The 25,124-nt window shown below is 32.8% G+C and overlaps 1 protein-coding gene across 1 annotated transcript; it reads right to left on the bottom strand.

Annotated features, from left to right (window-relative positions):
* Positions 1-571: 571 nt before the first annotated feature.
* Positions 572-23,584, bottom strand: LOC149896664 (uncharacterized). The gene is made up of 19 exons (XM_090117491.1): positions 23,420-23,584; positions 20,700-20,964; positions 19,361-19,530; positions 18,642-18,794; positions 17,339-17,442; positions 16,440-16,538; positions 15,806-15,907; positions 15,134-15,278; positions 14,698-14,952; positions 13,724-13,896; positions 13,103-13,306; positions 12,510-12,744; positions 11,026-11,225; positions 10,683-10,767; positions 10,002-10,197; positions 7,522-7,599; positions 6,523-6,720; positions 2,084-2,348; positions 572-1,757 (listed from the first exon to the last, which is right to left on the bottom strand). Exons 2-19 carry the CDS (start codon positions 20,956-20,958, stop codon positions 1,316-1,318), a joined length of 3,363 nt encoding a protein of 1,120 aa, XP_089973617.1. The 5' UTR covers positions 20,959-20,964; positions 23,420-23,584; the 3' UTR covers positions 572-1,315.
* Positions 23,585-25,124: the final 1,540 nt, after the last annotated feature.

The following is a 25,124-nucleotide window of genomic DNA, read 5'->3' as shown; positions in this document are numbered from 1 at the left end:
AGGATTTTTTCGTTACGGAATTTTTACATTCGGTCGCCGCGCTCAGTCCGAGATATAAGCTATGCAATAATATAAAATCAGATCAATTATTTTAAAGCATTTTAAAAATTGGCACTTTGTTATACAAAAAAATATCATTTCGACAATAATATATACAATTCGTAGTAGTACAAATATTCATAATAATAATCAGAACATACAATTAAAGCCAAAATTAACAATCTTACTTTATCACAATAATATGTATCTCACTCAGGTAATTCTATTTTTCTTTTTTACATTGTGCATGAGGTTCTGTATATTTATTAATTTTATCACATAGAACATTATAATAATTACAAAGATATGGTTATTTCAAAATTTCTAGAATGTCCAACTACCCGCATTTTTTGTAGTTTTTCGTACAAATAAAAAAATGGTAACATATTACTTTTCATCACTATATTGTATAAAATTGATAATAATATTTACAAAAAGTGGTTTAAAAATATTTATTATAAAAATATGAGTATCACATATAGGACGTAATGTATTTAAAAATATAAAAAATGGTATGTCCACATAGTTCCGTCAATATTAAAAAAACGTACCTACCCTCAATTTTATTATATTTTCGTCAACACTATCAATTACTCAAAAATGACACAGCTTTTTTGTGTGTTGCTGTCTAAGCTTGTAAAGGACAAGTTAATAGTAAAAGGAACAAATTTAACATCACATATTATTTATTCCTTTTTTCAATATTCTTTGTTTTATATAGGAAAAAGTTGTTTAGGCGGATTGGTTTATCAATAAAAATACAAAAACTGAGTATAAAAATAAGAAAATAAGTTATACATTACAATAATTATTGTATTGTCACCGATCCTTGATAAGTGTACAAAGTTTGAATTAAATCTGTCCGTTTAAAGTCAAAATCAAATCTAAAGGAGTCGGTTACAAACATACAGGTGAAGCTAATATAAGCGTGTTATAGAGACTAATCTCTATATAAAAAATGTGTGCGTGTACTAGTGTACACACGTAAGAAGTGAAACTTCTTTATGACCTTATTTTTCAAAAAATAATTTACTATATGCAACTTTACAGAAATACGTCGAATCACGCGTGGTAGGGATGAGAAAAAGATGGCGCGTAACGGAAAAATGTCACGCGTAACGAAAAAATGTTGTACTAAATTTTTTTCCAACCCCGATAAAGACGTTTCACTTCAAATAAATCACTTCTATCATCAATTATCTTTTTCACCATTGTATTTTCATCTCAACTCGTCTCGCCTTTGGCAAACAAGAACCACTAACCAAAAGAAAACACTTCATATATCTAAATCCGCGAATCTCCTAAAACATACACCGAGGAATATACACAACGTAATCAATATCGAATCACTGACTAAACCTAACACACTATTTGAAAACCATCCATATTTAACTTTTTTCTTCGACAATCTCCGTTTATCGACATTTAATTTTTTCGGCCACGACTCGTAATTAGAAATTACGTTTTTACACTGACTGTCAAAATATTTCCGCGCGAACCCGTTTGACGTTTTCGCTTGAACACAAATGTCAAGTTGGACGCCATTTTGCAATGCCGTTCGGATACTCGCATCGACTTGTATTGTTAGTGATCGTAAATTGTATGAAACGTCTTTGCTATAATAAAGTGTGTTATTTTTGTCGCGTATGTATATGTAGAAATCGGCTAGATCTTCGATGGTAAGTATGTACCAGTGAACGTAGATTGCTGGCTGGGAGCTGAAAAGAAAATTAAAATTAAGTTAGAATGGAGTTGCCTGTTTGTATGAATAGGCTTCTTTTCCGATATATAAGTGTAAACTGAGGGAATATAATTTGTAATAAATAAACTCAAGTTACCGAACCAATTTTGAAAGTGTTTAACCAGTAGAAAATTATTCATATCTAATAGAGAAAAAAAGAATTTTCGTTACTTTTGAAAAAATATTCTAATATTATTAAGTCTATCTTACGCTAATACATTTTTCAGCTGTTTGAAGTTAAAAAAAATAACATTCTAAATCTATTTAAGTCTAGTTTAGTATTAAAATACAAAAAAAACTCACAACTGTATATCCCTAAACGCCAAATCCGGTTCCGCTGTGAACATGTACTCAGTATTGCCATATTCCTTTATTTTATCCTCCAACCCAATGTTGCTAGCACACAATAATCTTTCTTCATCAATATTAATAAACGACGTATTGAACAAAGTGGGAGGTTCGGAACAAATCAATTTATTATATTTTATATCCATTTGCTGTTTTTTGGCCAATTTGTTGATGTAGTGTTTTAAAGGGCGTGTGAAACAATCGCATGTTAGTTTGTTGTCTGAAAAAAAATGATAAAAAATATGAAAGAAGTACAAGTAATATTTATTTATTTATTTATTTATTTTGAAAACTACACAGCTTACAGTTTGACTTACTCTACTTATATCTATGATACAATACGCCAATTACGAGTTTTACAATTATCATCAATTATATGTATATTTAAAACAGTAACTTATTAAAGAGTGGTGAGTTGTGTGTGTGGGTGAGTGCGTGCGTTTGGGTATGTTTGTGTATATATGTGTGTGTGTGTGTGCATGATTAAAATGTGTTAGGTACGTTAGATAATATTTTAATTACATTGGTTTTAAAACGATTGCGAGGGCTGTTAAATATGTCAAGAGTAGAAAATTCTTGATTGTATATCGAAGGTAGGCGATTAAAGAGTGAGTTCTTCATATATTGATTTTTTGTACGTGGTATAAAGAATAAAGGAGTATTACGTGTTCGAGTTAGAGGGGTGTTAAAATATATATTTTCTGTTAATTGGGGGCAGTCTAGTTTGTTGTTTAGGAGATCATAAAGAAACATAATATCTGAAAGAGTACGTCTGTCTTCGAGAGTATTCATTTTAAAGAAAATGCAGGATTCTTTGTAGTCCTTAAAGTTATGTTTTGCTTTAAAACTAAGATGCTTCATAAATATCTTTTGTATTTTTTCAATTTTGTCTATATATTTTTTTAAAAATGGTCGCCATATTATACTTCCATATTCTAATATGCTTCTGACGTAACTATGATAAAGCATTTTTAAACACTGAGGGTTTTTAAAAGGTTGACTTGTTCTTAGGATGAAACCAAGGGATTTGTATGCTTTACTGGACATGTACTCAATATGGGCGTCGAAGAAACATTTATCGTCCAGAAGGATGCCGAGATCCTTTACTGAAGTTGTTCTATTAATTAACTGATTATTGATACTATATTCGAATAAAATAATGTTACGTTTACGAGAAAAGCTTATGGTTTGGCATTTTTGAATGTTTACACCGATGTTATTAATTTTAAAATATTCTCCGAGATTATCTAGATCAGATTGGAGTAGATTACAATCGGCGGTACAAGTTACTTTACGGAAAATTTTGTTATCATCGGCATACAGTAAGCAATTTGAGTTCTTAATACAATGTGTTATATCGAAAAGGAAAATGTTAAACAGTAAAGGTGATATATGGGATCCTTGTGGAACTCCGGAGGTGACGTTTATGAAGTTAGATTTATGTCTTCCTATGACTACTGCCTGACGACGGTTTCTAATATAAGATATTACCCATCTATGAAGATTACCCTTAATACCTACAGCATTTAGTTTCCCGGCGAGAACATTATGGTCTACTCTATCGAAAGCCTTTTCGAGATCGGTATAAATAACGTCAATCTGAGCGCCGTCACTTATGTTAGTTAGTAAATAGTTAGTCAATTCTGAAAGGTTTGTGTTAACACTCCGAGACTTAAAAAATCCATGCTGAGATGAAGGAAGACATTGCTTACAATAGCTATACATAAAATCATTAACTATACTGTCCATAACTTTACCGAAAATATTTAAAATTGATATACCCCTGTAGTTATAGTAATTTCATTTTTTGAACCTTTTTTAAAAATGGGGATTACACGTGCATCTTTCCATTGTTTGGGGTAGATACCTTCATCCAAAGATCGTTGAAAAATCAATTTTAAGGGAACAGCAAGCCCGTTTACGCATTTTTTAACAAATATAGCAGGAATCCCGTCTAAGCCTGCGCCCTTTTTACTATCTAGTTTTTTAACCGCATTTGTTATCAGTTTATCTGAAATTTTAATTGAATTAATTACGTTAGAATGGGGCTCCTCTGCGTATGGTTTGGGATCGTAGGAAGAAGATTGTATGAATACGCTTTGGAAAAAGCTATTAAAAGCGTTACATATATCTGCACCACAAGAATAAGTCACTCCATTATATACCATACGACATGGCAAGCTGTTGTTTTTGCGTTTGTTATTTACAAAACTCCAAAACTCTTTAGGATTATGAATTATTTCTTTTTCGCACCTATTAATATAATTTTTAAAACATTCTTCTTGTAAAACTTTAATCCTATTTCTTAGTAAAGCAAATGCTGCGTAATCATTCGGGTTTTTAAATTTTTTCCAATTTTTATGAAGTTTAGACTTTTCTTTAATGATATTAATTAATGATGGGGTGTGCCATTGAGGGTACTTAAAACGTCCTGAAACCCGCGCAGAGGGTACGTATTTTTCTATGATTGAATTAAGCTCTTTGTAAAAACCATTAACTGCATCATCAACGGTCCCGTTAGTAAGAATTCGGTGCCATTCAATCTTCCCGAGTGCCGAGTTAATTGACATATAATCAGCTTTAAAAAATTTTTTTATGATCCGTGGATTATTACGCAGGGGTTTTATTTTATAGTTTTTGATGATTATAAGTAATGGGGGATGAAATTTATCGATATTCACTAAAGCTGGGTCGCATTGTTCGCAAATTAATGAAAGATTTGAAAAAACAAGGTCAAGAATATTCCCGCAACAATTACAACGGGTCACCATGAAATTTGACTTTGATTGCAAAGCATTAAATTTCGTAGTTTAGGTCGTAATTAGACGGAAAAAAAATATATGGCATGAAAAACTTTGCTTTTGTGCTTAGAAGACTGATTGAAGGAAATTTTTAAAAATCTCGGATTTTAATTTTTTATTGAAAATAAAACTATTGAAATAAAAATGTTTATTATTTTTATTAAGTTTTACTATCAAATTAGCTTACAGAGAAGTGGAAAATAACTTAAAAGTGCACACTTTTTCTTTTTCTTTTATGTTCATAGCTACTTTCTCTCTATAAACCCCAAATATAGTCGCCCATCATGTTTTCATTGTATTGGCCTTGATAGCGTTGTACAAAATTCATGATGTCCTGATGGAAACGTTCTCTTTGCTCTTCGGAATAGGCTCCCATATTGTTTTTAAATTTATCCAAATGAGCATGCAGCATATGTACTTTTAATGACATCCTGCAGCCCATGGCCTTAAAATTTGTAATTGGAATTTGCCTTTCCTTCCAAACACCTTTTACAATATCTACAAGCAACATGTGGAGCCCATGGTTTATCTTGATTCCGTGCAGGACAGTCAAAATATGCTTCATAGGCTTCACAGAGAACGTGAGATGTCTTTAGTTCATATTTCACGTCTCGAACTTTAATAAATTGACCACATATAAAACAAAATGCATCAGCATCGTATTTGCACTTTCGTGACGACATTTTAAGTTATTCTGGGCTTGTAAATAATACCTGATGGTTGTTTATCACTCGGGTGCCATCTAGCGGCACAGTGTAAACGTTAATATCCCACTCTCACCGCGCGGTCTTTTTAAAAAATTAAAATTTATGAAAAAATTGAAAAATTAGTATTATTATTATAACTATCACAAAAGCAAACTTTATACCGAAAAAAGGTATTTTCTTTTCGTTTTTGTGCATAACTAACTGGAAAATAATAGTATAAACTTTAGGACAAAGAACGAAAATTTTTTTGTCGAGTCGTGAATTATTAGTGAAGTTATACTGTGAGAGTCCGGATAAATACATAGAATTCATAAAATCGTCGGCGGTTCGCATTAAGAGTGTATTAGAACTATTTTTATTCAAATGTCCGTCAGGCGTCCACGCGAGAAAAGGTAAATTAAAATCTCCGATTAATAAAAATGAGTCATTCGGTCTACTCGAATGGAAGTTAACGAAGGATTCGTTGAAGTCGACCAATATACTGGCCGCAATATAAAAATATATAATTAAGAGGCCATATCGATTTTCATTCTAACAAAAACAGCTAAACACTTTTCGATGCGATTTTGCACACAGATACTTAACTTACTAAACCAAGCATTTATTTATTCCAATACACTTCGTTTAGAAGCGCTTTTGAACCGTCAAAATATAGAAAAATAACAATTTATCATACTACATTTAACTACATTAAGGGCTGATTTTTCAATCCTTGGTTAAAACTTATTCGTCGAATAATGTATAAAACTACTATTTTAAAAACGTATTCTAATTGCACTTATTTGACAGTTTACGTGACATTTTAATATTATCGTGTAATACTTTATTGGACGGATAAGTTTTATCCAAGCATTGAAAAATCGGCCCTTAATAAATAAATAAATACCTTCAAAATAAACTTCCAATCCTTGATCCATGATTTTCTTCACCAATTGCGGGTAGAAACTATTCAACACATTATGCCTTACGTCTAATACTTTTAAATATTTCGATTTCTCTATATTCTCAATTGGCAACACTTCCAAAGAGTTATTTTTCAGGTATAAATGTGTTATGTTCTCTGGTAAGTTGAATTTTGTGTCCGCTAGAAAAATAATAGTATAAAATTAAAATTATATGGTACTAGTGGTCCGCCCCGGCTTCGCCCGAGGTACCTACATGTTTAAACTATCCTATCTCTCAAGTTGGATCGAACTGCACATGGTGTGCGTTATTATAATCGGTTAAGTGGTTTAGGAGTCCATTGAGGACAAACATTGTGACACGAGATTTTTGATTTCGTTGCTTATTTTGATAATGAGAAGATGGATTCATTTAAATTAATAACTAGATTTCCGCTCGCCGCTTCGGCTGCGTTTTCAAAGGAAAACCCGCATAGTTCCCGTTCCCGTGGGATTTCCGGGATGAAACCTATCCTATGTGTTAATCCAAGTTACTCTCTATATGTGTGCTAAATTTCATTCGGTTCAGTAGTATTTGTGGGAAAGAGTAACAAACATACACACATCCTCACAAACTTTCGCATTTATAATATTAGTAGGATAGGATGGATGATCAAAAAAGTGTAAATTTCAATTAAAATAGTTACTAAACATACATAAAAAATATTTAAATGTAGTCAATTTCTTGGAATCGATTAATTCAGAAAAAACCTATACTGATATTGTAAAGATGAAGAGTTTGTTTGTTTGAACGCGCCAATCTCAGGAAACAGGTCCGATTTGAAAAATTCTTTCGGTGTTAAATATAATAGCCCATTTATCGAGGAAGGCTATAGGCTATATATCATCGCGCTAAGACCAACAGGAGCGGAGCAATGCGGGTAAAACCGCGGGGCACAGCTAGTCTTTTAACTATTTAAGTAAAGTATAATTATTACACTTACCATTTCTAGACACCAAGTCTTTTATTTGATTGTTCGATAGATCCAATACTTCTAACGATGTCAGGTTACCTAGAACATCTGGAATAAAATAACACATAATATTAAATTTTAATGAAAAAGAACAACAGACATTACATCTATACTTGTACTTTTAGACAGTGCGCGCACGAGCAACTTTGTCTCCGCAACTTTTTTGTCTCCGCAACTATTTTGTCTCTCCACCCATGGGCTAGTATGAAAGTGCGCGCACGTAGCGACGCAACTCCCCATACAATTGATGGGAGAGACAAAATAGTTGCGGAGACAAAAAAGTTGCGGAGACAAAGTTGCTCGTGCGCGCTCGCTCTTAGTCGAGCCAATTTAATAGGCAACATTTGACTATCAATTTTATCTTCGAAGAGAGGTAACCTGCTTAGAAACATCGATTAAAGTGAATTAATCGATACAGACTTGAAACATTTGTCAATCGAACTTCAAACACATGTCAATTTTAAAATTATATTTAAAGTATAAACTGTAAATTTTCGAAACAAAGCATGTATAAGAAAACATCAATTTTCAAACAAATATTCACATCATTTATTATTTATATAGAAATATCAATTTAACTTTAATAAAAAGTGATTGAACATATTATTTTTTAAATCTTCGAACCGAGTGTCTGAATAATGCAAAAATCGAATCAAATATGTATATCTGAAAATGTGAAATCAACTAAATTTAATAAAGTAAATTTTCGTGTCCCTAGTAGGTATCCCCGAAAGCAAATTGATCCACTTGTTCCACCAGTCCGTAGGTGTAAGTTCGGAGCCAACTCTCCTATTCCAAGACTGTGCAAGATGGTAAATAAATATGGTGATATCATTGATATTAATAATACCTCTCTCCGAACTGTTCGTAAATTGTTTGTATGTAAGCTTAATGGATAGCATGTAGTCATAGTTATTAAAAATTATATAATGTTCTTAGCCTTATGTTCTAACACCAAAATAGCAATTTATTATAGTTATGTGTTAGTATTGAGACGCAACTATTTATTGTTTTTATTATATACATTTTCCTTTGTTCCCTTTATAATGTAATCATAGACGTATAAAAAAAGACGGACGCCGTATTACGAACAAACAACGTGAAGCCACCATAGTAAGCTAGCGATCGTGTAAAGACAATAAACACGCACACACTCTCACCATAGTAAGCTAGTCGGCCGCCATTACGTCGTGAACTACCGACTGATTAACTGCGTCACTGTTTCAAAAAAAATATTTAAAATGCCGTCTTGCGTGGTTAAATGGTGTCGCAACAGTACAATTTTAAATAACAAAACACAAGGGATTACATTCCACAGGGAAGCAAGTTATTTCTTTTATGTTTTAATGACAAAATTATTACGGCAAAATTTATAGAAAAAAATACAGCCGCCATTGACATCAACACAGCTGTTGCCATGGCAACATGGCACACACACAAGGATGTTTCGCCGCCATTACTAGGCTTCACTCAATAAAAAAAAAAAAAAAATAAAAAAAACACTTTATTGTACAATGCACAGATAAACAATACAATAATATACAAAAAGAATCTTCACCGTACAAATTGGCGGCCTTATCGCTTTGAAGCGATTTCTTCCAGGCAACCTTGGGATATAGGAAAATGAAAAGATTGAAAAAGGTAGATAGTGCATATACAAGGAGTGAATACAAATAAATATAATAGATATGAGTAAGTTATAAAATTACATATAACGAAAGAAAGAAAAACGTGCAGAAGAGGATATTATATAAAAATTTCAGGTAGAGAAATAGGTAAAACAGAACAGATGCAGAATGATTATGAGGACAGATAATATTTTTTAATTGCAGCTTTAAAACTATTCAAAGTTTGCGCTTGCTTTATTGCGGTTGGTAGGGAGTTCCACAATCTTACGGCTTGCACGGTAAAAGATGAATCATAAAATTTGGAGATGTGAGCAGGCATACAAAGCGTAAGATTGTTAGAGGAGCGCAAATTACATTCATGAGACGAGCCCATAAATATAAATCTCTTTTTTAAGTAGGAAGGAGTTCTGGGATCGAAAAGGATTGAGTACAGGAGGGACAGGAGATGCGTATTCCGGCGAAGGCGGATAGGAAGCCATCTGAGTTGTGAGCGGAGCTCAATGTTTAGGCGATATACCGTCCGTCTTTTTTTATACGTCCATGAATGTAATGTTGTTTTTTCTCTTCTCGCTGTTGAGTTTACAATTAAAAATTGTCAGTTTGTGTAATTTATATTTGCATGTTGTGAATACCTATAATTGTTTGTTACATTCAGAAGAATACAATAAGTCTGTAATTAATAATTAATGAAACAATGTAAACAAACGTTGGTATTTCTAATAAATAAATAAATAAATTAAAATATCCTTAATTTTCTTAATTCACAATAACATTTTTACTCCAAAACCAAAAATCTAACACAAAATAAAAACCATCACTCACTGCTCCTAATGTCATTTATGTAATTTGCCGCCAAATTTAACTTTTTAACTTTTTTCGCGCCAAACGTCAAATCGAACGTCACAACGGGTATCTCGTTGTGACTCAGGTCGATCTCCATCAGTCTGTACGGTATCCACGGACTGGCGGGGAACATTTTTTTCGTTAGGAATCCTATGCGGTTGTGACTTAGGTTCACCTGTAAATAGAATTAATATTATTTAGCATTGAGACACAAATATTAATTTTATTGTGATTATTTTGAATTTTTTATCATGAATTAAATTCTATTTTAACATTCAATAGCAGAAAATACGATAAGGCGTACATAATTCAAATATATTTCCATAGAAAAAATAGAAATATGAAATAACAAACACATTTTAGAAAATATTGAACTTATAGTACACACGTATTAGAACACTTAGCATTTCAATTTATTAATAGGTAAGTCAAAACTGTACCTACATTTATTATCTATACTAATATTATAAAGCTGAAGAGTTTGTTTGTTTGAACGCGCTAATCTCAGGAACTACTTGTCCGATTTGAAAAAATATTTCGGTGTTAGATAGTCCATTTATCGAGGAAGGCTATAGGCTATATATCATCATGCTAAGACCAACAAGAGCTGAGCAATACGGGTGAAACCGCGGGGCACAGCTAGTAATAATATAAACTTACCATTTCAAGTGAAAGACAATCATCCAACAGCCCATTAGTTTTATTGTCGATCTTTTCCAAATAGTTATGAGAAAGATCCAGACGTCTGTAACAAAATAATAATACATTACATATAATCTAAATCAATAATCAAACTTAACTCATACTCAACTCGTACTCAACTCGTGCTCAACTCGTACTCAACTCGTACTCAACTCGTACTCAACTCGTACTCAATTCGTACTCAACTCGTACTCAACTCGTACTCAACTCGTGCTCAACTCGTGCTCAACTCAAACTCAATTTTTCAAATTTGTATTTTTTATCGTATTTTTCCCCTTTTTTATTTTTTTATTGAACTCACCTCAAAGCGACCAATCCTTTAAACGCTTCATTCGGTATCCTCTTTAACTCATTACCACTTAGCGACAAGTCGAGCAACTGTTGCATGCCCTCGAACGAGCGTCGCTCGATGTTGGCCAACTTGTTGTGCGATAGATCGAGCGTGAATGTTGTTGGTAAGTTTCCGAACGCGGATTTAGTGAGGGATGTTAGTTCGTTGTTCTGTAAAAAATAAGTATAAATAAATAAATATTAAAGGACATTATAAAACTCAAAGGTGACTGATATAGTGATCTATCAACGCACAGCCCAAACCACTCGACGTATCAGGCTGAAATTTGGCATGCAGGTAGATGTCATAACGTAGGCGTCCCCTAAGAAAGGATTTTAGAAAATTCATTCCCTAAAGGGGTAAAATAGGGGATGGAAGTTTGTATGAAACTTTTTATTCCTTGAATGTATTTGCATGAAATTTAGCACACATATAGAGGGTAACTTGGATAAACACATAGGATAGGTTTTATCCCGGAAATCCCACGGGAACGGGAACTAGGCGGGTTTTTCTTTGAGAACGCGGGCGAAGCCGCGGGCGGAAAGCTAGTATTTTATAAATACATATATAGATAACACCCAGACCCAAGAACATATAATTGAGTTCATCACACAAATATTTGCCCTGACCGGGGATCGAACCCGGGACCGTCGGCTCAGTAGGCAGTTACTATACCACTGCGCCAACCGCGTCGTCAATATTAGATCATTGTTCATACTCGAAAATATTATTTGATTGTATGGTAGGGGGAACAAAATTAATTACAGTAGCAATAAAGAATGGTTTAAATACTTAGGCCATTGATCGGATCAAATTAAAGGGAAAATGTTTTTTAACGTGATAACGTTTTTAAAATCGTTTTAGTCGGGTGACGTGTTCAGGAACTTGTGTCACACCAAAACCTCACGAGCGCGATCGCAGGTATAACGAGAGAGAGACGGACCGATCTCCCGTCTCATCTCGAGCGCTGCCACCAATAAGACGTTATCACGTAAACATCTCGATCGTAAACCTACTTTACAAACAACCAATTTTTTTATAATTTTTATAGTACGTATTTAAAAGGCTCATGATAGATTTAGGATCTTTTTTGCTTCTGTTTTAGCTTGTCACTCATCTTCAATAGAAAATAATTTTCCAAATTCGTCAATTAATTCGTAAAACATTAAATTGTTTAAACCTGTCAAATGTCAATTATTATCCTTATAAATAAGAAATCACCATAATTATTTTTAAGCTATTGCATAGCTTCTATCGCAGGCCTTGAGCGCGGGGACCGAATCCAGAAATTCCGTAACGAAAAAACCTCACGCTCCCCACTCCGACGGGCACGGAGGTGTGGCTTGAAGGCATAGCATGCAATAGCTTTACCGCGGCAGTCCCCGAGTGCCACACGTCTTTTTCGTTTTAATAGTTTTATTTGCACATATTTCGCAAAACCCATCAAATCTTACCTGTAAATACAGATACTGCAAGCTAGTCAACGTATTCAACGCCTCCCAGGGTGATCTCGTTAACATGTTGGCCGATAAATCCAACACTTGTAGCGTTAATAACCCACTAAAGGACGAATCGGTCAACTGATCGGCCAACATGTTGTGCGACAAGTTGAGACGGAGTAGCGCGTTCATGGATGGCCACGTGTTCGCGCGTAATTCGGTCAGATTGTTGTATGCTATGTTTAGTTCGCTGAAAATGAATAAAAAAAATATTTTTTAGATTAGATAAATATTAATAAAGACTTTTAAATATAGAGATAATATTATATTATCACGTGAAGTATAACGATGGGTGTAGAGGAATGATTTTTGAAGTGAAACTTCTTAGGCGCGTTGAGAGTAAAACTTCAAGGTCGTCATGGCAATACCGTCACGTCATGGAGTAAGGCGACGATTTTGCTATATTTGAATCTTGCGAAAGAAGTTTCACTTCTGACACGTGTGTTCGGCTCACACGCTCTTTTTTAAATCCAGTAATTTTTGGGTAAAAACATTATAGACATACCAACATACAATTCAGATATTTCGATAAACATTTTAAAACTCACCCCAAACTAATAGGTATTTGAAAGATCTTCTCCAAGCTATTAAAGCTTATATCCAATAATCGACAACTGGCCAACTTCGCCAAACTGCCGCGCGACACATCGGCCAACTTGTTGTGCGACAAGTCGAGTTCCAGCACTGTTGGTATCGTGCCGAAAGTTGATGTTTTTATTTGTTCTAGCGAATTGTGGCTTAGGTTTAGGTATCTGTAAGATAATAATTAAAATAATGTACTTTTCATTAGTAAGTTTTTTGAAAATTTATGAAGAATCAAGTCGTGAAAGCGTGGTGGAATGACTGACAATGTATTTTACAAAACAAGCGCATCTTCAATAATATAACTTATTATTATTTAATGTTTTATTCACTCGACTAGTAGTAATATATTAGTATAAATTATTTAGTAATATTTATTTGAAAATGCTGTATTATTTATAAAGTAACAATCAATGATCTAAAACTCATAAACAAATAATTAACTGCAACTAATCGGCCAACTTGTTGTGCGACAAGTCGAGTTTGACACAAATTAACTTATTTTACCAACTAACTAATACACTCACTAACCAACTCACTCACTCACCCACTCACTCACTAACCCACTCACTCACTAACCCACTCACCTCAAAGAAAACAGATTCTGGAACACAGCGTTAGATATCTCCACCAACTTATTATAAGAAACATCGACTGTATGCAATTCGTATAACTTCGGGAACGCATTCTTTGGTATAATAGTTATTTGATTGTGCGACGCGTTTAATACACGTATACCTGTCATGTTTTGGATTGGTATCTGGAATAATAAATAAATAAACAAATATTTCAATTTTCCCCTTTACAATTTTCAAATATTTCAATTTTCAAATGGACAATTTTCACACACGGCACGATCTGATCCCATATTAAGCTTTCGCTTGTGTTATGGAAACCAGATGGCTGATAAACATACATACATAATTTTTAAATAAATACTAATATAGATAATTAACACCCAGACACAGAGCAAACATCTATGTTCGTCACACAAATATTTGCCCCGGGTGGGAGTCGAACCCACGACCTCTGTATGTAATAAAACACGCTTTAATAAGATAAACTCATGAAAATTTTGTTTCAATCATATTTTAAGTAGTTCAAAAGATTAATTAATATGGTAAATAAAAAAGGGCGTATGTGCCGAGCACACGTGTCAGAAGTGAAACTTCTTTGGCAAGATGTGATACCATGTCGCCTTACTCCATGACGTGACGGTACCTTGAAATTTTACTCTCAAAGAAGTTTTACATAAACTTTGTACTTACATAATATAAATTTTTGAAGAAAAGCATTTAACGCTATAAAATCTAAAATAACAAATAAAAAATGTGTGCGTGTACTAGTGTACACACGTAAGAAGTGAAACTTCTTTATGACCTTATTGTTAAAAAAATATTTACTATATGCAACTTTACAGAAATACGTCGAATCACGCGTGGTAGGGTTAAGAAAAAGATGGCGCGTAACGGAAAAATGTCACGCGTAACGAAAAAATGTTACACTAAATTTTTTTTCAATCCCGACAAAGAAGTTTCACTTCAATAAAAAAAAAACTCACCTGACCAAAATCCGTGAACGCATTGTACGAAACTTGAAACTCTGACGCGTAAGTGTTTTCATCGAACGCACTTTTATCAATGTCGGTTAAGTTATTATAACTCAGATCCAATAACGTCATGTTATTACAATTTTGGAACGCTCCAGATTCTATTTTAGCAAGTTGGTTGTGTGATATATTCACTGTGGCTAGATAGAGATCTGTAAACGCTTGTTTTTCTATTAATGTTATGTTGTTTTCTGCTAGATTTATTATCTGTAATTAAAAAAAATATATTTTAGAAAATTATTTGATGGACCCGGATGGATGTTTGTTACTCTTTCACGCCAATACTACTGAACCGATTACAATTAAATTTGGCAATAAACGAAACAAAAGCACCCTTAATAAACGAAAAGTCTATCTTTTTATCTTTCTTTCTTTATCTTAAACTCACCTCAGCATATTTGACAGCTTGGAACATTTGAAAGTCGACTTTAGTAATTCTATTCCGGGCCAAATCGACTGTACCAATTCTGGTCACCGCTGAAAATGTTCCACGGCCAATATCGGATATTTGATTATCTTGGAGGTAGAGACGCCTGAAAATTGATATTATTATAGGTTTTTTAATTGCCCGAATTGGTTGAATATTTCACTATTTATTTATATTTTAAACTAGCTGTCGGCCCCGGTTTCGCCCTTCATGTTTACGTTTTCTCTCCATAAGAACCATCCTCGTACTTCAAGGCTAAACGTAAGACTCAAGAACGGCTCGACCAATTCGACAATTTTTTTAATGTTTTTGTTAAAGCACAAAGAAGTGAAACTTCTTTAGGCGCATTGAGAGTAAAATTTCAAGGTTGCATCATGGTAATACCGTCACGTCATGGAGTAAGGCGACGATTTTGTTATCCTTGAATCTTGCCAAAGAAGTTTCACTTCTGACACGTGTGCTCGGCACACACGCACTCTTTTTTTAAATTTACACAAATACAGTTTTGCTTTATAAGTAAGGATAGTTTATTTTATACATTATTTTATTGCAACAAATTAACTTGCCAATAAACACATATTTTCAAATATAAATATCACATAATTAAATTATTAAAATATAAAAAAATCTTACCTCAAAAACCGCATCCCTCTAAAACTGTTCGTGTCCAATTTCTTAATTTTATTATTGTCCAAATGCACCACTTTAATAACTGTATTTCTTGCGAACATACCTCTGAAATAATAAATATTACAGCATTAATAACTTGCACATTTTTAACGGATTTTAAACGCGATTTATTCATCAGTAGCTGCTCCGCGCGGTTTCACCCGCATTGCTCCGCTCGTGTTGGTCTTAGCGTGATGATATATAGCCTATAGCCTTCCTCGATATATGGGCTATCTAACACCGAAAGAATTTTTCAAATCGGACCAGTAGTTCCTGAGATTAGCGCGTTCAAACAAACAAACTCTTCAGCTTTATAATATTAGTATAGATATGTAAAAATTCACGTAAACACACATAAATTACAAAAAAAAGCCGGGTTGCACTGGGGGAGTGCCGGCAGAAGTGAAAACTTGATTATTAACGTTGAGCATGTTTGATATTTTGGAATGGTATCCGTCTTACGCTTTTTCGATCAGGTCACGTGTCCTGACGCGAGTTTAAGATTTTATACCCATTACAGAAAAAGTGCTCAACGCTGCTAAAGAAGTTTTCACTTCAAAATATAACCCTTTTCAAAGTTGGTTAAATAAAAACTTACCTAGGAATATCAGGCAATTGATTATGGCTCGCGTTGCACCAACCTAATTTAGTCAGATCTCCTATATGACTGCCGTCTAGTTTTGTTAGGTTATTGTAACTGAAATAAATAAAAAATACTTAAAAATACATATTGATAAAAAAAATTATCTTTTAAAATGAAAAAAAAAGCAGTTATTTTCATAAAATATGTCCAAGTGGGGAACAACAGACTACCTACTTCAAATTGTCGCCATTTTCATTAAATTCAACTACATAATTACTTAAATTTTAAATCTATATGTATAAAACTCAAAGGTGACTGATATAGTGATCTATCAACGCACAGCCCAAACCACTGGACGTATCGGGCTGAAATTTGGCATGCAGGTAGATGTTAGGACGTAGGCATCTGCTAAGAAAGGATTTCCCTAAATTCTTGCGGGAACGGGGAAAAACGGGGATGCACGTACAAAGTCGTAGGCGGAAGCTAGTATGACATAAAAGGAAACAAATACTACAAACACAGGGTTCACCAAAAAATAAATACAATTTTACCATTAGACATAATATTACGTACATACATAATATATCTAATAACGTTAATTATTAATAATTTAAAATTATTATTCAAATACACTAGTAACGTGATACGAGAGAGACAAACAAACAAACTCTTTAGCTTTATATTGAAAAAAAAATTGGTTGTCTGTAAAGTCGGTTTACTGACGATAGTTGAACGTGACAACGTCCGATTGTGCTTCTTTATCGCTCGTTCCGCGCTCTCGCTCGCACTCCAAGCCTTACATGGAACGCCTCAGAGCGAGGTAACGCCGCATGAGTCATGTTTTTTCGTGCGTGCAGCCGGCTCTATCGAATTATAAGACGTTGTCACGTCAAAAAAACTAAAAGTATACATACCTAAGATCTAAAACCTCTGTTTCTCTGAGTCCTTTGAATTGACTCCTTTTCAATGTGACCAGTCTGTTACCATGTAAATCTAATGTGCGTAGTTTTTTCAAATTCTGCAAAAAAAAGAAAAAATATACAATACACGGAGCATAATATATATTATGTGAGAGAATTATAACAGAGTAGTTATGTACTCTATGGTGTACAACATAATGTCGATATTGAATTGATATGAAATGCATGGGGTTACGGGCCATGCTATGGTTTATATTCCTTGAGTGATATAGTCTCGGTACTACCATCGACCGCGCAAGGTGTGCGCACTGAGTCATTATTTAATATTATTTAATCTACCTAATTATAATTAATTACGGAGAGTTATTTAAATTCTCCGACATATATTACTAGCTGCTCCCCGCGGTTTCACCCGCGTGGCTCTGCTGCTGTTGGTCTTAGCGTAATGATATATAGCCTAAAGCCTTCCTTGATAAATGGACTATCTAACACCGATAGAATGTTTCAAATCGGACCAGTAATTCCTGAGATTAGCGCGTTCAAACAAACAAACTGTTCAGCTTTATAATTTGAAGTATAAATTTTACTACTAGCTTTTATCCCGCATATTTCCCGTTTCCGTGGGATTTTCGGGATAAAAACTATCCTATGTGTTAATTTCATTGTAATCGGTTCAGTAGTATTTGCGTGAATGAGTAACAAATAAACATACAAACTTTAGCATTTATTATATTCGTAGGATTGTTTTACTATTATGTAACTAAATACATTATTGTGTGGTTGTAAGCAGCACAAGGCTAAGCAAGTATTGAAACTTATTTTGTATGACAAGTTAGTATCTTAAATTACTGTTGTTATATTGTGCAAATTGTAAAACGTGAAATTAATAAAACATAAATAATTATTAGTGATTCATCATCCTAAAAAAATCGCTTGGAAAATGGCAACTTTAAATACTTTTTTATTAATTTAATAATTTCATAAAAATTTATTATTATACTATCTGCGCCCCGCGGTTTTACCCGCGCGCGTAAACGAGCTTTTAAATACTATATTACTGCGGGAATATCTCCTTTACTTACTCCTTATAACAACAGCTACCTGTCAGTGAAATTCCTGTCAAAATCGATCCAGCCGTTCTTGAGATTATCCGGAACAAACAGGCAGACAAAAATTACAATTATGGTATAGGTACAGTATATATACATTATACATCCATGTGTATTAAGTATAAAATCAGTTATTTCAATATTAAAAACAAACACCCCAATTTTATTTTTGCTATAGATTAACTTACCATAAAAGCATCAGGGGATATATCGGAAATGAGGCCATTTATCAAATGCACCCTTTCCAATTTACCAACCGCCAAACTACCCGCAAATATATCTTTATTCAAAGACTTCATTTTGTGTCCGTCTATCGACAGAATTGATAGGTTGCCTAGAATCTGGAACAGTAAAAAAAATCAATTTAATAAAATAAGTAAAAAGAGAAGAATCAGATTAATTCTGATGATAATAAATTAATTTAATAAAATAAGTAAAAGGAGAAGGGAATAAGATATTCTGATGAATTTAATATTTTTGGTTTTTATGGCATTGAAATGCTTCATAAATTTACAAAGAAGTAGCTGTTCCGCGCGGTTTCACCCGCATTGCTCCTATAGTTAAATTTATAAAGATAGAAAAAATTCGATCACTAGGTGGGACTCGAACCCGCATCCTTTCACGCCAATCCGCCTCGTGATCGAATTTTTTTTCTACCTATACTAATATTATAAATCTGAAGAGTTTGTTTGTTTGTTTGAACGCGATAATCTCGGGAACTACTGGTCCAATTTGAAAAATTCTTTCAGTGTTAAATAGCCCATTTATCGAGGAAGGCTATAGGCTATATATCATCACACTACGACCAACAGGAGCTGAGCCACGGGGGTGAAACTGCACGGATCAGTTAGTGTTTATATATAGAGATATAATTTGTTTTATTAATCAAATATTCATTGAAACTTACCCTAAAAGCCTCTTTAGGAAACTCGTCAATCCTAGTATTGACCATATACAATTCTTGTAGCGTCCTGTTAACTCCGGCGAACGCATATTCGTCTATTGACTTTATGGGCGTGTCGACTATTTGCAGTACTCTAACAGAAGACCTATGGAGCAGGGGTCCGAAGAGATGGGCTGAAATTTTATATTTTTTTATTTAGTTATTAAGGATTTATCAATATATTAAGGGGGTTAGGCTCCTGATTTGTTCTGTAAGTTTATCTGCGAGTTAAAATGGCAATTATAAGGGCAAATTTTTCAATCCTTGTTGAAAACTTATTCGTCGAATAATGTATAAAACTACCTTAAAAACGTATTCTATTTGCCTGTATTTGACAGTTTACGTGACATTTTAATATAATCGTGTAATACTTTATTGGACGGATAAGTTTTATCCAAGCATTGAAAATGTATGAAAATTTACGTAAAAGGGATTATCAGCAAGAGGTGAAATCGTTGTATTTAAACTACTTACACAATTGTTTACGAATTATATGTAGCAATGTTTTTAAATGTTCCACATTCTTTGCTACATAGAACTTGGACTTATCTAAAAACTAAAGGTAGGGATTGTTCAAAATAAACAATTTTGATATTCCTCAAAAATCTATACATATAATAAATCTGTAGAAGGGTCAATTCTGTACATTGAAAATATTGAAAAAATAATTAGCAGGGGGTGTTACTGGATCGATACCAAACCCAAATATGTGATTAAAAAAATTTTTGTCTGTCTGTCTGTCTGTATGTGAAGGCATCACGTGAAAACTAACGGTTCGATTTCGATGAAACTTGGTATAATTATACCTTACTAGCGGTGCGCCCCGGCTTCGCCCGTGGTACATGTTTACATTTTCTCTACATAAGAACCATCCTCGTACTTCAAGGAATATAATAAAAAAAGAATTATCGAAATCGGTTCAGCCGTTCTCGAGTTATGCGCTTACCAACACATTTTGCGATTCATTTTTATATATAAGATTATCCTGGGCATAAAATAGGATACTTTTTATCCCGGAAAAATACGTAGAAAAAAATAAATCTTAATTTTTCTTAATTTTTCCGCGCGGACGGAGTCGCGGGCGGAAGCTAGTTAGTAATATATTTGTGCTATTCGATAAAGTAATTTCTATTAAATATGTATTTATGTATTTTTACAATATATTCTATAATTTATACAATATATTCTATAAAAATGGTTCCACCATCTACCCTATACTTCAGCAAAATTTGACTCTATAGAAAACTATGTCATAAAATACGTTATGATTTTTCCATATAATAAAATATTTATAGTTACTCACATATTTTACATTCCTGAAGCAACAATCGTTCGATCGGCAACCCTAATCCAGCTAGATTCCCCAAACCAACGCTCATCACTGACAGCCCTGTGTTCGAACATTTGATAAACAATCCATCATCTGTCCCTTTCTCGCACACGCAGGGATACAGCAAATGACTTTCTGTCTCTTTCGGGCATGTGTACGCTGGTCCCGGGGGAATATATTCTGAATTTAGGATCGGAACTAAACAAGACAGGAATAGTAGTGTGACTATCATTGTGACCTGGAAGAAAAAAAATTAAAGATAAAAAATCTCGAAGAAAAATACGCAACTGTAGGAATATAATATTAATTATGTAGGTAACTGCGCTTCGCGGTTTCACCCCCTTGGCTCCGCTCCTGTTGGTCTTAGCTTAATGATATATATATACCCTTCCTCGATAAATGGGCTATCTAACACCGAAATATTTTTCAAATAGGACCAGTAGTTCCTGAGATTTGAGCGTTCAAACAAACATACCTTTCAGCTTTATAATATTAGTATCTAAGATTCGGAAAATTGTGAATACCACTTCAGAGCATTGTTTTATTGTGATAATGAAGGTATTGTATGAAAATAAACAGGTTTGATAATAAAAGCATTCATATTTGTTTATTCAGTCACTAATTTAACATTATTGCATATACCCCGTAATTCGTTATTATCCTATTATGCACCTACCTACGTACTCGATAAATTAAAAAAAAATAGTAACCATCCCATTTTTTAACTAATTTAAATATTTTTTCCAGTGATTATTTAACATAAATGCCTGTATATTTATAAGCACTAATAAAAATAACATTTCACTTGTAAAAGGGTACATACCTCTATAGTTTTGAAGTAATAAAAATTAAAGAAATTTGATTTTAATAATGCTTAGAATAATGCTTAGAATAATGCTTAGAATAATTATAAATCCTTGATAATGACGAAGGTATGAAGTTTTACTATAGATAAAGAAAAATCATCTGAGACAGGTTTTAGCAATAAATTGGTCAAGGTATACTTTGTAAATAAATGATTCATGTTATGATTTGTCACAATCTAAAGTTACTTAGTTTAACTTAGTTTGACAAAAGTAAAATATTTTTATATAAATTGTATACAGTAACTATTACGGTACTTAAATTTTGAGAGTACCCACTTAAAAGTTCCCTTTTTATTGTTTAAATAATCACTACATATTTGCGTGAAAGAGTAACAAACACATCCTCACAAACTTTCGCATTTATAATATTAGTAGGATTATTATTTAATGAGATAAACAGTATAATTATAGTGTCATTGTTAACTAACTACATTATGTAACTTAAGTTAAGTGAAGCTTAAGTTATTAATAACAAAGGATTTGTTTAAGCATTACTCAACTGTGACAGAAAAAGAGTTGCATAAGATCAGAGTATGTATTTATTCATTTTTCCTTAACAAATCAGTATCAATACTAATATTATAAAGCTGAAGAGTTTGTTTGTTTGAACACGCTAATCTCAGGAACTACTGGTCCGATTTGAAAATTATTTTGGTGTTAGATAGCCCATCTATAGATTCATCGAGGAAAGCTATAGGCTATAATTATATCACCACGGTAAGACCAACAGACGAAACCGCGTGGTACAGCTAGTACTACATACCATAATATAATATTTGTAACGTTATTTATAAATATATATGGCCACATGCCTATGGCCATGTCTATGGCCTTATGCCTTTTATTTATCACTACAAAGTATAAACCAAAGTCGCTTTCTCTGTCCCTATGTATGCTTAAACCTTTAAAACTACGCAACGGATTTTGATGCGGTTTTTTGTAATAGAACAAGTCATTCAAGAGGAAGGTTTTAGTATATAATTTATTAAGTTATGGACAAAGCGGGCGAAGCCGCGGGCGGTAAGCTAGTAAAATATATTTCCTAATTAATATAAATCATAAACCCATTAAAAAAATGGCAATCAAAACACAACAAGTCATTAATTTAAGTTACATCATTCTCAAATTTACTTTCACCATTTTAATAGCTTCCATGATCACCTATAGATGATGATGTCACAGATGATGTGTACAAACCAATCATGTTTCTTTTTTCTTTAAAAAGATGCTTTTTTTTTTAAACTTACTGTATACGTAAATATTTGTAAAAGTTAAAGAAAAAGGTTTTATGTTTCATAAATTGATTTCAAACAATAACATTATCTAGTAGGAATCTCCAAAAGTCGGATAAATGACCTTTCACATTATTTTGACAATGGAAAATCCAATACATATTAAGTATATCACTTTCCTTACGATGCAGTTACAAAATAATTATTTGCGTATAGGGAAAACCCCTATTTCTCCCACTATCAAGATCGTGCAAGTGACCTTGGGCTTTAACGAATAATATTAAAAAATTAAAAATATTTTATGTATGTAACATAAATAAAGCTCGCAGGTAAATAACAAGTTGAAGGCTATACCACAGAATAGGAAGTATAAATCGAAAATATTATTATTACAAGGCTAAAAAACCTGTTTATATACTAGTATTATTTGAAATACCATTTGTCGCTATCCATGCAATTTACTAATGGCATTGCTTGTTAATTCCTAGATTCTATCACAAAGGAATAAATAATATTAAGTCATAATGCAAGTTTCTAACTTCGCATGTACTTGAAAAAACTTTCACTTCTGGTTTTTACGTAAAAATAAACTTACCAGTGGAAATCCTTTGACGTTTCGGTGGTTTTATAAATCTTTGAACTAATTTTATTATTTCTTAATCACCAGACATAATATTAATTCGTATTTTATTAATAATAATCAGATCACAAAACTAAATACCCCTCTCCATAGCTTCTATCAGATCACTGACAAATGACAAATTTTAAAACTTTGCAAGAAAACTTTTTTGACGCACACCGTCAATCACGAATTCGATGATTGTCAAATTTGACAGTGACACATGTCTATTTAAAAAAGTATCGAACAAATACAAGTCATTTTAGTCGTGAAAACCCTCCCCCTAAAAACAAAACGTATTTCATTCAATTTAAATCCAAAACTTATCAGAATATATTGAGAATTATAGTCTAGTTTATTTCACTAAAGATAAAGAATAACAGACGTTCTAAAATTAATAATTCACTTATATTTTATTTGAATTGAGACGTTTAATTAATAAACGCACAGTTTATAAATATGTACTTTAAACATTATTATATTTAATGAATATCAATCAACTTATAATTTGTCTTGTAATAAAATCTTAGTACATAATATACGTGTAAATATGATTTCGACTATAGAACGATTTTGTGCGCCTGATCTTTTATACCAGTATTCCGTGAATATCTCTGAGAAAAAAAGAAAGGGGCATTTGATTTATTATTTTGACTGTGATTTTGACTATTCAACAGAGTGAGTTTTTTTAGATTTTATCTCTTTATTTTGTTTTGGCATTGTTACTTTATTATCTACGTTATCATAAACTTTGCTATGACTTTTTCAGAAGTGACACTCTAAATAATATTTGATAACATTTTCTATACAATAATCAAACATATATTTAATTTATATAATATACACTAGAAAGGAAATTATGTAAATTTTAATGATAAAGTTGTACTTAATATAAATAATTACAATCGCTTGAGAAATCGAAATGTCGCCGAAAAAGAAAATACGAAAACCGCCGCCAAAATTTCGTTGCGATGAGGTCCAAGGGGAGAGATTCCACGCGCCAACTGAGGAGGTTTTCCAGCATAACTGGTGGGAAGTCTTCTGTTTCCCATATATACTCTGTGGAAGACTTTGGGACTGCTTTGTAGCCCTCTGTTCAGGAACCAACCAATGTCTAGTATACTGGATGATGATACAATGGGTTGTTTGTAAAATAACGAGAATCACGACCCCAGATCCCATAATGTTCCCTTATTATTTTTACATGTTCTGCCAGGTTATACTACTCACTCTATTTTTTATTATGCTTTGGATTTGGTTCGGGAAAAGCATTATTATACCTTATTTTCATGCTTTTTATGTTGCTATCACTGAAGATGAAGACGCATCTGTGGGAAACACTTCAAGGTTATCATTTAGAAGATATTGCTTCAGGAAAAGTGAAATATTTGACAGCTCTATGGATAGTTCAGCTAATTTGAATTTCAATCATCATACATCGATGGTTACCTTTGTATTCCAATTATTTATGAACAATATCAATATTTAATAATTTGCTTCTACTTTACTGTAAAAATGTTTATCAACAAAGTATTAAAAGTTTATTACAAAACTTAACTTTGTGATTATTGCAATGTGTTGGTATTACATATAGTAAAATTAAAATTTTAATGATTTAATTTATAGCTATTTTATTCGCATACGTGATTTTGATGATAGCTCTTGGTATAACATTGGGTTC

The sequence above is a fragment of the Colias eurytheme genome, chromosome 28 (genome assembly GCF_061535395.1).
Source record: "Colias eurytheme isolate Ceu_HAF_F1 chromosome 28, ilColEury1 Martin Lab GWU primary, whole genome shotgun sequence".
Classification (NCBI taxonomy): Eukaryota; Metazoa; Arthropoda; class Insecta; order Lepidoptera; family Pieridae; genus Colias; species Colias eurytheme.
The sequence above is the reverse complement of the archived record's forward strand: the minus strand, read 5'-3'. Positions and strand labels throughout refer to the sequence as shown.